Source organism: Leuciscus leuciscus (genome assembly GCF_965113295.1).
Source record: "Leuciscus leuciscus genome assembly, chromosome: 2".
NCBI lineage: Eukaryota > Metazoa > Chordata > Actinopteri > Cypriniformes > Leuciscidae > Leuciscus > Leuciscus leuciscus.
Window position 1 is genome coordinate 62,596,324 of NC_138726.1, and position 13,362 is coordinate 62,609,685.

General features: G+C 41.9%; 1 protein-coding gene across 2 annotated transcripts in view; it reads left to right on the forward strand.

Moving 5' to 3' along the window:
* LOC309492466 (C-type mannose receptor 2-like) overlaps window positions 1-13,362 on the forward strand; it is a 177,235-nt gene that overhangs the window by 103,238 nt on the left and 60,635 nt on the right. For both annotated transcript variants that reach the window (XM_082161467.1, XM_082161468.1), the window contains exon 4: window positions 1,475-1,590. In XM_082161467.1, the coding sequence (XP_082017593.1) occupies window positions 1,475-1,590 (116 nt within the window). The remainder of the gene's footprint in view (window positions 1-1,474; window positions 1,591-13,362) is intronic.

The window sequence follows — 13,362 nt, forward strand, 5'->3', positions numbered from 1 at the left end:
GAGAGTCAGGACCTCGATTTTACGTCTCATCCGAAGGACGGTGCTCTTTGACAGTATTGTGTCCCCGTCACTACACTGGGGCGTTAGGACCCACAAAGACCACAGGGTGAGCGCCCCCTGCTGGCCTCACTAACACCTCTACCATGTGATGAGCTGAAAGAGGGATGAGAGCAGATATAATAATAGCGTAGTGTAAATCTGCAGACAGAAACATCAGACTCAGGACAGAAACACACGACCTCTAAAGTAAGAACATGTTCATTCTTCAAACACAATTACACTTTCAGATGTTAATATTGTCTGAATAATTGCTAAAACCACTATTTTTTATTTATTTATTTATTTATTTATTTTGAATTACATGATCATGATTTACTCGTATTTCTGGATTTTTCTGTTTCTTCCTCAGAAATGGACCAAACTCTATATTTGATTCTTCTTCTCATTGGTGAGTGTGTTTGTTGTTTTATTTATGGTTATAGTTTCATCAGGTTTGACCCTGTTATGAAAAGCATTAAATCATTACCCAATGTCAAAGCATATAATCTAATGTAGTTCTTTTCATGTTTTGCTTTTGGATTTACTATAAAATAGCTATAATAACAAGTTATTAATGCTAATAAAATAATACATTAAGTACTTTAAAATATTTTTAGATTTAATTAAAAAAAAACCATTTAATTTAATTTAAACATTGCTTTAAAAAGGACACGTGAAAAAAGAGTGCTTTATAAAATGATCTTAAAAGCTTCTAGAATAACCCAGACAACACAGACCTGTTTTCTTCTTCTGGTCTATGTTGCTGTGGGTCTATTAGTCTGCATTACTACACTACAGCACAGGTTTATTTTGACAAATGTTTTGTCCCATCCGTTGCTACGGTTATCACTGTCAATCACAGCAATTTCACTGACTGAGGAACAGTGTAACAATGCGGATTCACTCATGTAATTATATTTTTTCTCTGCAATTTGGCGTGCAGTTTTCATACTCTATGCTTTACCTATCCTCTGTGTGTGTGTGTGTGTGTGTGTGTTTAAGTTTCCTCAGAAATACTTCCATATTAATTGCACATTTTCCCTTACAATTAATATCAGCATGAGAATTTGAGTAAATGTATCTGTAAAAGGTAGAGGATGATGCCCCTCCCCCTTTAGAACAATGTGCATTTACGTTTAAAATGTAAGATTTTCAATATAATGGAAACGGTTTCTGATGCTCTTATTCAGTTTGTTTATTTATATTTATACAAATATTTATTTATTTGTTTCAATAAATTCCTCTTGAAACAAACTTTGTTGTATTATTTTAATTTAATACTGTGAAGCTGCTTTGATACAATCTGTATTGTGAAAAGCGCTATACAAATAAACTTGACTTGACTTGACTTATTCACATTAAAAACCATAAAACAGCGTAAGACAAATGAACACTTATTTATGAAACAGTTTTTTTAATAGTTTTTTTCTTGAAGCGAACACAGGACTCGTCTTGGACAATCAGCAGAAGAACTGGAGAGACGCTCAGAGTTACTGCAGACAGAATCACATTGATCTGGTCAGTGTGAGGAACCAGAATGAGAATCAACAGGTTCAGAAGATCATTAGTGATCATCAGTTATCAGAATCAGAATCAGAATCGGAATCAGAATGAGCTTTATTCGCCAAGTGTGCACAAACACACAAGGAATTTTTTGTGGTTTTTACAGGAGCTCTTGGTACATACATACATATATGACATTAGAACAGGCATTTAAATGAGAACATAAATAAATAGAATAAACAATAATAATAGTTCTAGTATACATCTGAAACAGAAGACTTATGTACAGATTTGTGCATTGTGTGTACAGCTCTATAAATAAAATTTGTATATGTATTTACACAAAACAAAAACCTCTTGCTTCTCTCTCAAGTACTGAATGAGTTATACAGCAGGTGTTAATTGCTGTTTTAGCTGTTTAAGCTGGAGATAGCATGGGGGAAAAAACTGTTTTTGTGCCTAGATGTTCTAGTGCGCAGAGATCTGTAACGTCTGCCTGACGGCAGAAGTGCAAACAGGTTTTGGCCGGGGTGGGAGGGGTCTGTGATGATGTTCCCTGCCCGTTTCTTCACTCTGGCATTGTACAAGTCCTGAAGGTTGGGGAGGTGTACACCAATGATCCTTTCAGCTGTCCTAACAGTCCGTTGTAGTCTTCTTATATCTGATTTGCTGGCTGACCCAAACCAGACAGTTATAGAAGTGCACAGAACCGACTCAATAACAGCTGAGTAAAACTGAGTCATCTGCGCTTGTGGTAGGTTGAACTTTTTCAGTTGACGAAGGAAGTACAACCTCTGTTGGGCCTTTTTGACAATGGAGTCAATGTGATTGTCCCACTTCAGGTCCTGAGAGATGGTAGTGCCCAGGAACCTGAATGACTCCACTGCTGTCACAGTGCTGTCCATGATGGTGAGAGGGGGGAGTGCAGGGGGGTTTCTCCTAAAGTCCACTATCATCTCCACAGTTTTGAGCGTGTTCAGCTCCAGGTTGTTATGACTGCACCAGACAGCCAGCTGTTCAACCTCTTGTCTGTAAGCAGACTCGTCACCGTCCTGGATGAGGCCAATGACTGTGGTGTCGTCTGCAAACTTCAGGAGCTTGACGGAGGAGTCTTTGGAGGTGCAGTCATTTGTGTAGAGAGAGAAAAGCAGTGGGGAGAGAACGCACCCCTGGGGGGCACCAGTGCTGATGGTAAGGGTCCGAGATGTGACTTTTCCCAGCCTCACTAGCTGCTGCCGGTCTGTCAGGAAGCTGATGATCCACTGACAGATGGATGAGGGCACAGAGAGCTGGGTTAGTTTATTCAGGAGGGTATCCGGGACGATGGTGTTGAAAGCGGAGCTGAAGTCCACAAACAGGATCCTTGCATAAGTCCCTGGTTTGTCCAGATGTTGGAGGATGTAGTGCAGTCCCATGTTGACTGCATCATCCACAGACCTGTTTGCTCGATAAGCAAACTGCAGGGGGTCCAGCAAGGGTCCAGTGAGGTCCTTCAGGTAGGCCAGCACCAGTCTCTCAAATGACTTCATGACCACAGATGTCAAAGCAACAGGTCTGTAATCGTTAAGTCCAGAGATTTTAGGTTTCTTGGGTACCGGGATAATGGTGGAGTGTTTGAAGCAGGAGGGGACTTCACACAGCTCCAGTGATCTGTTGAAAATCAGTGTGAAGATGGATGACAGCTGGACAGCGCAGGCTTTGAGACAGGCTGGTGAGACACCGTCTGGGCCTTTGGCTTTCCTTATCTTCTGTTTCCTGAAGACTCTGCATACATCCCCCTCACTGATCTGAAGTGCAGGCTGAGAAGCAGTAGGGGGGAGGGAGGGGGGTGTTGATGGTTGTGTGTAGAGACGGTCAGAGCGGGTGTGGGGTGTGAGAGCAGGCTTTTCAAATCTACTGTAAAATACATTGAGATCGTCGGCCAGTCGTTGATTCTCAACAGTGTTGGGGGATGGTGTCTTGTAGCTGGTGATGGCTTTCAGGCCTTTCCACACTGATGCAGGGTCGTTAGCTGAAAACTGGCTTTTCAGCTTTTCAGAGAAGCTCCTCTTAGCTTCTCTGATCTCCTTTGTCAGTGTGTATTTGGCCTGTTTGTACAAGGCTCTGTCCCCACTCCTGTAGGCATCCTCTTTGGCCTGACGAAGATGTTTTAGTTTTGCAGTGAACCATGGCTTATCGTTGTTATATGTTATAAAAGTCCTAGTGGGGACACACATGTCCTCACAGAAGCTGATGTAAGATGTCACAGTGTCAGTGAGCTCATCCAGGTCAGTGGCAGCAGCTTCAAAAACACTCCAATCAGTGCAGTCAAAACAACCTTGTAAGACCTGCTCTGTTTCGCTGGTCCATCTCTTTACAGTTCTTACAACTGGCTTAGCAGATTTAAGTTTCTGCTTGTAGGCTGGGAGAAGATGAACCAAACAATGATCAGAGAGTCCCAAAGCTGCTCTGGGGACAGAGTGGTATGCGTCCTTTAAAGCAGTGTAGCAATGGTCCAGTATGTTAGTGTCCCTGGTGGGGCAGGTGATGTGCTGTCTGAATTTAGGCAGTTCACGGGTGAGATTAGCTTTATTAAAATCGCCGAGAATGATAGTGAAAGAGTCCGGGTAACTTTGCTCCGTGTGTGTGATCTGATCAGCCAGCTGTTGCAATGCCGCGCTCACACACGCGTCAGGGGGAATGTACACACTCGCCAGAATAAATGAGGAAAACTCCCGCGGCGAATAAAAAGGCTTACAGTTAATGAAGAGAGCTTCCAAATTAGGGCAGCACATCTTCGTCAACACTGTCACATCTGAACACCAGCCTTCGTTGATATAAAAACATAATCCACCGCCTCTCGTTTTCCCAGTTAACTCGGCGACGCGATCCGCTCTGAACAGCTGGAAGCCCGTTAGATTTAGCGCACTGTCCGGTATGGAACCGTTCAGCCATGTTTCTGTGAAGCAAAGAGCAGCCGAGTTTGAAAAGTCCTTGTTTGTGCGGGTGAGGAGTAGTAGTTCGTCTGTTTTATTTGCTAGAGAGCGGAGATTTGACAAGTGAATGCTCGGCAGCGGAGTCCTGAATCCGCGCTGTCGAAACTTCACGAGCGCGCCCGCGCGTTTCCCTCGTTTGCGTCTTTTGAAGCGCTTGTACAGGATCGCAGCTCCGCCAACTAGGATGTCAAATAAAATGTCGGAATGCTCAAAAGTCGGCAAAATGTCGTTTGGTGTGTTGTTCCTGATGTCTAGGAGTTCGTTCCTAGTTAAACTGACGGGGAAAAGGTTACATAAAACAGGACAAACAAACAAAAACAGTAAAAGTACTGAGGAGCTCAAAACCGAAGCAGCCATCCGCGGCGCCATTTTGTTACCAATTTGTTATCTGGATCATATGTCTGGATCGGTCTGTTCAAAGACTCATGGCAGTGGTCAGATCAGAGTAACTCCTCATTCAGATACTGGAATACTGGTGAACCTGATAATAGTGGAGGAAATGAAGACTGTACAGTGATCGGACCGAATTCTCAGGGACAGTGGTTAGACATCTCTTGCAACAACCGATATCCTTTTGTGTGTCATGAAGGTGAGCAGATCCTCACAAACACACACAATCCATCCATCACCTCCAGATATCTTAAAGGGTTAGTTCACCCAAAAATGAAAATTCTGTCATTAAGTACTCACCCTCATGTCGTTCCAATCCCGTATGTTCTTCGTTCATCTTCTGAACACCACTGACAGCTATTTAATCAACATTTTGAAGGCCCAGAAAGGTAGGAAAAACATCGTTAAAATAGTCCATGTCTACTGTAGAGGTTTGAAATCTTGAGATATGCAATGGCTTACACTAATAACTGTCTAATATTATTCCAAGCAGCTAGTCCCATTTGCAGTGTCCATTGCCAGCCCAGCAACACAGTTCAATAAATCCACTTCAGAAACGTTGTTGAAATAAAATATGAAAATCTCCGGTTTTATTCCTTGGTTTCAAATTTACAAAAAAGAAAATGTGAGCTGACTAATACACTTATTCTAGTTGCTAATGAAATAAAAGATTCTTAATAAAAGTAGCTAAAAGTTAGCAGTTATCAGGTAAGAAAACCGTTAGCTTCCACAGCTCATTTAACATTTTAACCATTACACGAACTTCTAAATGAAATAATTTACCTTTTTAACATTAACTCTTATTCACATTACTATGAATTGTACTTTGGCCTCTACATACCCGGCCCCTAATTGCCTTCTATCCTAGAAGCAATTACAACTTAATGTCTTTCTTTTGAGTAAAACTCAGTAACAGTCCTTCTCATACTGCTTCCTGAAGTAAGCAGAGTTTAGTTATTGGCCTCTCAAGTTCATTCGTCTTTGTCTTGACTCGAACCTTGCGGACCACTCCATGCTCGTCCTCCATAGTCTTAACTAGGGCTGGGTATTGTTAGGAATTTCACAATTCGATTCGATTCGATTTCGATTCGATATTGATTTATTAGCTTCGATATCGATTCAATAATAAGTAAATACACAAGTAATTAAGTACCTGAGTATATTTTTAAATAATGTGTGCAGTATTAATGTTTAAGAACAAATTGACCCCAGTATGTTTCCTGTCATGGTTTATTTAGCAGAACAAACTGTACAATATTGTACGTGTTGAATACAAAACACAACTGTAACAAACAGGTGCTTTATTAACACCACTAAAGTGCATGTAACTGTTAGTAGAAAGATTTCTTTCTTCCTATACATTCAAGTTATAAAATAAATGTAAACATAAGCACAAAATGTGCATACTCATAAAAAAAAAGTGCAACCATAGATATTATAACATTACAAAGTGCTATTTTGTCAACACAATAAATAACACTGCCAATTAAAAGTTCCTATTTTTGCCCTTCGAAATATTATGATAGTTAAAAGACATGGCTACAAGTGAGACTGTGTATCGTGATTCTGTACTATTCTGCTAGTTGAAAATGTATTATGCAATAACATAATATTACTCTGAGAGAGTGTGTGTGGTGATTTGTGCATACATGTCAGCGCGGCATCGCTCGTCAAGTTCGCAGAGAGCTTATTCAGTCCATTTTAAATTCTGATTTTGGCCGCCTCTCAAATGGGTTAAACCATCGATATATTGCCTATGAAGTTCAAGTAAATGCGCTAGAAAATCCGCGCTTATTCAAGGATGTGCATTTATTTCATGGACGGAGAAAGCGCCGACGCCTGCATGATTTCATCTGACGGTAGCATATTATAATCTGTTCCGTGAGAGCAGAACGAACGAGTCTTTATTGACGTTTTTAAATCTGAAAACTCCAAAAAGCAACGAAATTGTCAGACATCCATTAGTGCATGTTCACAGAGGAAAACAACTGAAATACAGCGCTGGTTGTTCTCTCGAACGATACTCGACGACAACGACGGAATCCTAAGCCGTGGGCGAAGTAACGTTAATGGGTGTATTAAATTGTATGAAATAATCCAGAAAAAAAGCACAAAACACTGCAGAGAGGGCAAGTTCAGCAGCTAAAATTTGCTGAGGTGAAGTGACAGCTAGTAACAGCAGACAAATGGCTAGCATTGACATCAGTGGGAATATCAACTAAACGGATGAGTTATAAAAACATTCACCCTCCTCACAGTTGTTATGAAGGGCAACATTAGCTGTATAGACCAAAGCCTCATAGAAATCCAGGCTGTAAACATGTTTTTTTCTGCTGTAAAGTTGGTCATTTTAAAATGGGGAGACAGATTTGACTCACTTCTGCAGCCGCCTGCTTGTACAACGCTGAACGCTCTCACTAAAGTGTTGCCCACAGCGCCGCCACTGGCCGGCGGGCTGAATCGATTCATAGGATTTGATGAATCGATATTGAATTGAGAAACAAATAATTGCAATGCATTGATGAATCGATATTTTTACCCAGCCCTAGTCTTAACGATTTTTCCCATCAGCCATGATCCCCTGGGAGCTGATTCGTCGACAATCAAGACTACATCTCCCGGGATGAAATTCCGTGATGGATGGTTCCATTTCTGTCTCTTCTGGAGTTGAGGCAGATATTCCTTGGTCCAGCGCTTCCAGAATAGATCGCTCATATACTGGACTTGCCTCCATCTTTTACGCGCATAAGTATCATCCTTATGGAAGAGTCCTGGTGGTAAGTTGGGGTTAGTCTTGAGCAGAAGTAAGTGCTGTGGGGTAAGAGCTTCCAGATCATTAATATCGTTGGAAGGCATGGTAATAGGCCTACTATTCAGAATGGCTTCACATTCACAGAAGAACGTCTGAAGACTTTCCTCATCCAAGTTTTGTTCTCTCAGTGTAGCACCCATGATTTTCCTGATGGAGCGGATGATTCTCTCCCACACCCCTCCATGGTGGGATCCGGATGGTGGATTGAATAACCATCTGATGTCACGTTGGAGCAAGCGATTTGTTCTCGATTTGTGAAGTATTCCACTCCTTTATTGCCTTTCTGAGCTCATGATCAGCTCCAACAAAGTTGGTTCCATTATCAGATCTCATCTCCTTCACCTGACCTCTTCTCACAATGAAGCGACACAGAGCTTGAATAAAGGAGTCTGTTTCCAATGATGTTGCCATTTCTATGTGGACCGCACGACAAGCAAGGCAAGTAAATATCACCCCATATCTTTTTACAGATGATCTTCCACGTTTAATGTTGAATGGCCCAAATAGATCCACTCCAGTTCTGGTGAAGGGTGGTTCGTCTGGTACAACTCTGTTTCTTGGTAAGTCCGCCATCATTTGTGTGCCTGATGCACCATGTTGTCTTCGACAGATAGTACACCGTGACAGCATTCTTCTGATTGACGAGGGAGCATCGATAATCCAGTACTTTTGACGTACATGAGACAAGACATGATTACGTCCACTGTGTCCCAGCCGCTCATGTGAATCCTGGAGAATCAGATCAGCCACACGATGGTTCTTAGGCAGGATTATCGGGTGCTTGGCTTCGGCTGGCATTGATGCTCGACTGAGCCTCCCTCCAACACGAAGGATTCCCTCTTCAAGTTGTGGATTCAGTCTGAAGATTTGACTACTCTTCTTGATGGAGTCCTTTCTCCGAAGAGCAGATATCCTGAAACATACTTTGCTGACAATGGCTGATGATATCCATCTCAGCTTGTCGCAGATTGTCCACGGTCAGGTAAGTCTGTTTGAGACTCTTTTTGTAGCTCAACATCTCCCTGTTCACCCGTTGTTGATCACTGTACAATCCATTCATCTCCTTTCTCTTCCTTGACAGGTTTACCAGGGTTCCCCTGAGTCGTGTGAGCCACGCCACAGCCTTCTTGAGGTGTATCCATGAAGAATAGTATCCAATTAGTTGTTGCATTGCATCAGTGCTTTCTTCTGCTGTTGTAGCATTGACAAGTATGCCTTTCTTGACCTCGGGATCTTCAGCCGTGAGCTCTTCTAGGTGATCGTACTTGTCTGGCCATTCCCTTTCGGGTTTACTGAGGAAGACAGGCCCTGCAATCCAAACTTCATTCTTCATGAAGACACTCACCTTTTGTCCCCTGGAGGCGCAATCAGCAGGATTCAACTGAGTGTTGACGTAGCTCCATTGCTGCACTTTTGATGCTTGCAAGATTATGACAATCCTGTTCGCCACAAATGTCTTAAATCTGATGTTCTCATTTGCTAAGTACTTGAGTACGGCAGTCCTGTCCGTCCAAAACCTGGAATCTGACAGTGGCAACTGTAGTTCTTTCTTCAGCATGACATCCACCTTCACAGCTAAGGCAGCCGCCGTCAGCTCCATCCGCGGGATAGTTGGTGGTTTGAGAGGGGTAACCCTTGACTTTCCCAAGACAAATGAGCAGCATATTTGGTTGCTACTGTTCTTCTGGACTAAGTAAGTAACAGTACCATAGCCTGTTTCGCACGCGTCACAAAAGTGATGCAGCCGAGCTTGCACTGTTTTCCCAAACTCAGGTGGCTTAAAGCACCGATCCACTCCAAAGTCAGTGAGCTGTTGAAGTTCTTTAGTCCACTCTGTCCATTGTTGTGCGAAATGTTCTGGCACAGTGTCATCCCAACCTGTTCTTAGTCTACACAATTCTTGCAGGATGTTTCTAGCAGGCAGTATGACTGGCGACAACAATTCCCAGTGGGTCGTAGACTGAACTCATCGTAGACAGGATTCCTCTCCTAGTGAGAGGCTTCTGCTCTATGTGCACGTGGAACTTGAACTGATCTGACCGGATACACCACTGTACTCCCAAAGCTCTTTTGATGGCGAGTGAATCCTGGTCAAGATCGAGATCTTTGACTTCTGTTGCCCGGTCCTCAAGTGGAATGTTTAACCCCCTGAGGTCTACGGTATTGCCGGCGATACCAGCTCGCTTTTTTTTTATTAGTGTAAAAGAAACTCATAAATACTCTGTTGACTTTGATTTTCCATAGGAGTTTCATACATCAATCGATTCTGTTAAATGTGTATTATTTTTGTGTATACTCACAATAAAAACAAAGTGTTGTGCTTTTTGCCAAATAAAGAAAAATAAACACGAAGCGAGTTCTGCCTTCTCTCTGCCAGTGTAGTCCATTCTGAAACGCGTCCGAAAATTAACAATAACTCAGCGAATACTCAGTCAAACAGACATACAGACACACAGGCATGAAGCTTGAATTATCTTCTTTTAAATGAAGTAATTTATATAAAAAAAAAATATTCTCATCTTGTGAAATCTGTATTAAAAGAGAGTGATTCCAGTCAAGCTCATCTCATCTCATTACGTTATAATCGGCCCCGCCCACGGAGAGCGCGCGCTATTCAAACGCAAATGGCTGAGGCAATCCTGTGAACGCCCCCATCAGCTCGAGAAAACACACAAGTTTATTTAGATCATTGTTTACACCGTCTTGCAGCGCTGTGAGGAATAATACTAATGGAAAATGTCCCTCAGAAGTGCGGGTATATCGAGGAGCGAGCTGAGGAATACTATTAAGTTTTTTCCTTCTCACGTGAATTTCTTCACGTGGGTTTCTGTTTATGAATGAATAAACGGCATGAATGCGCGCTGTTTACCACAGCTGGCAAAGACAGTTTAAATTTAAATCGCTTGTGTGAATGAATGATGATGTTTTAGCAAACTGCATTGCTATACTGAGATAAGTAAACATCGACTGAATGTTGAAATAAAATGTAGGCTATTTTTATAAGCAACGTATTAAACTGCAAATTAACAATATGCCCTAATATTTCATGAAAACAACGTTACAGTCAGACGAAATATGAAAGACAACATTTTGTTGACTAGATTTGGGTACAGTTTTTACTGTAGAATATACTGCCACATCAAATAAGCTTTTGTTTAGCAATTTCTATATATAAAATACTATTTTTGTCAAAAATAAAGTCATCACCTAAGATGTTAGCTGTTCCAATGTTGGTTATATTCAAACTAATGAATACATAGATAAAATGTAGGCCTATAATCATTTTTTTTTACAAAGAAAGAGTACACTTGAAATATTGTTGAAATTGTAATTATTGTTGTAATTGTAACCGTTTTAATAAAATAGCAAAACATATTTACAAGATAGATGTAAGCAAAATCTTAAATGGTCAATATAAGTCTTCTTCTAAATATATCTTTTGTCCTTGCATTGTGGCTCAGTCAGTGTCACACCTGAATGAATGGCTAATTATGCAGAGTGGGTGTATTCTAAGGTGTAAACTACTCCTTGTTCACGCCCCCTCGCATATTGGCTTTCCAAGCAAAACCTGTTTTACATCAATTTAAATCAATGTATGGTTTTATGTGAACGATAAAGCAAGACTATTTTCACATAATTTTGAAGAAAAAACTATAGGCGATGACATCCATTAGTCAAAAGTCTTATTGCCACATATCTAGTATGTGTTTTGTGGCCTTATTTCAAAAACTTTAATTTTTAGTTTTTTTGATAACCACGCATAAACATTATTCTCTCAAAAATGAAAACATGTACATACATGTGGCTCACATATTATTGTAGTCCTGTTTGTGCTATATAGAGTGAATTTACACCTTTGCCATTAATATGTTTATAAGCAACTGAAAAAAGCACAAATGTCAGAGCATGTCAGAACACCCCCAGGGCCCAAAAAAACTCTCAGACTCCAGAGGGTTAACAAAACATTTTGATTGTTCGTCATCCATTTTGTCAGTCTAAAACCTACTGTTTGACAGATGGCCTTCAAGTCTTGGAGTAGTCTGACTGCTTCTTGTTCAGTGGCAACTGATCTCAAACAATCGTCTACATAAAAATTATTTAAGACTGTATCCACTACTGCTGCACCAAACATGTCCTTGTTGTCCTCGGCACACCTTTTCAGCGCATAACTCGCGCAGCTTGGTGAGGAGGTGGCTCCAAACAAGTGTACCTCCATTCTGTACTCTTGCAGCTCCTTTGAGGTGTCGCCGTCCGGCCACCACAAAAACCTGAGGAGGTCAGCATCTTCTGGTGGGACTTTGACCTGGTGGAACATCGATTCCACATCCGCCATAATTGCGACTTGCTCTTGACGGAATCTAGTCAAGACACCAACCAGACTGCTTGTCATGTCAGGCCCTTGCAGTAATTGTTCATTGAGTGTGGTTCCCTGATATGAAGCGCCACAGTCAAATACCACTCGCATTTTATGCTTCTTAGGGTGGTAGACACCGTGATGCGGAATAAACCACACCTTTCCATCACTCCGTTTTAGTTCTTCATCTGGGACCTTTACAGCGTAGCCCTTCTTTATCACATCATTCATAAAGCTGACATAGTCCTCTTTGAACGTCTGATTTCTCTGAAGCTTCTTTTTCATGTTGAGCGCTCGTTGCTCTGTCATTGCTCTGTTGTTGGGCATTTTCACATCTTTGTTCTTCAACGGCAGACCAATAGAGTAGTGGCCGTTGACCAGCTTTGCCGATTTGGAGACTCTGTCCATAAACAGTTGGTCTTCCTTAGACATTTCTAACTGCTCTCCTTGAGCATTCTCAGGAAAATCATACTTGAATTGCTGAGTCCACAAGTCTTCAAGTCGAGCCACTGAGATCCGATTCATCTGGATCTGCGGGTATCCATTCTTTGTCCAGCTTCTGATGTTCTCACGCAGCGGTCCGTTTACTGTCCATCCCAAAGTTGTGCGTACTGCATACAGCCCATCCTTGACACTGCGGATTACCTCTTCTGGCTCCAAAGCCTTTGCCACATCAGTCCCAATCAGAAGACCGATATCCGCGTTGATCGATGGAATTCGTACACCTCGTAGATGTGGCCACCTATCCACATCTTCTTGGGTTGGAATGTTCTCTTTACTTGCGGGGATAACCTTTTGTGCGAAAACACCTGTAAGCTCGATAAAGTCATCACCTTCTAGGCTACTCACTTCTAGGTCTGATACAGCTTTACATGAGACTGTCTTTTGGTCTCCCATAGTAGTGAGTAGGATGTTCAAATTTTTTCCCTGCAGGTGAAGGTCGTTGGCCAGCTTGTTAGTGCAGAAAGAGGCGTTACTTCCTGGATCCATGAATGCATAACAAGTCAGCACCTTGTTGCCTTTCTTTGCCTTTACTCTCACAGGAACGATGGCGAGGACACTACCTGTACCCCCGACCCCAGTCTGAGAGCATGCTTCCCCTGCATCCACGAATCCACTGACAACAGTTTGCTCTTTCATTGGAGACTCCTCTTTTGGCTCCTCCTGTGAAGACTCTTCCTTAGGTAAGTCTTTGAATTTCTGCTTTATGTGTAAGAGCGTAGGGTGTGTCGCTGAACATATCTGACAGCTCTTCTTTTCTTCACAGACATTACTCATGTGTCCTCCTA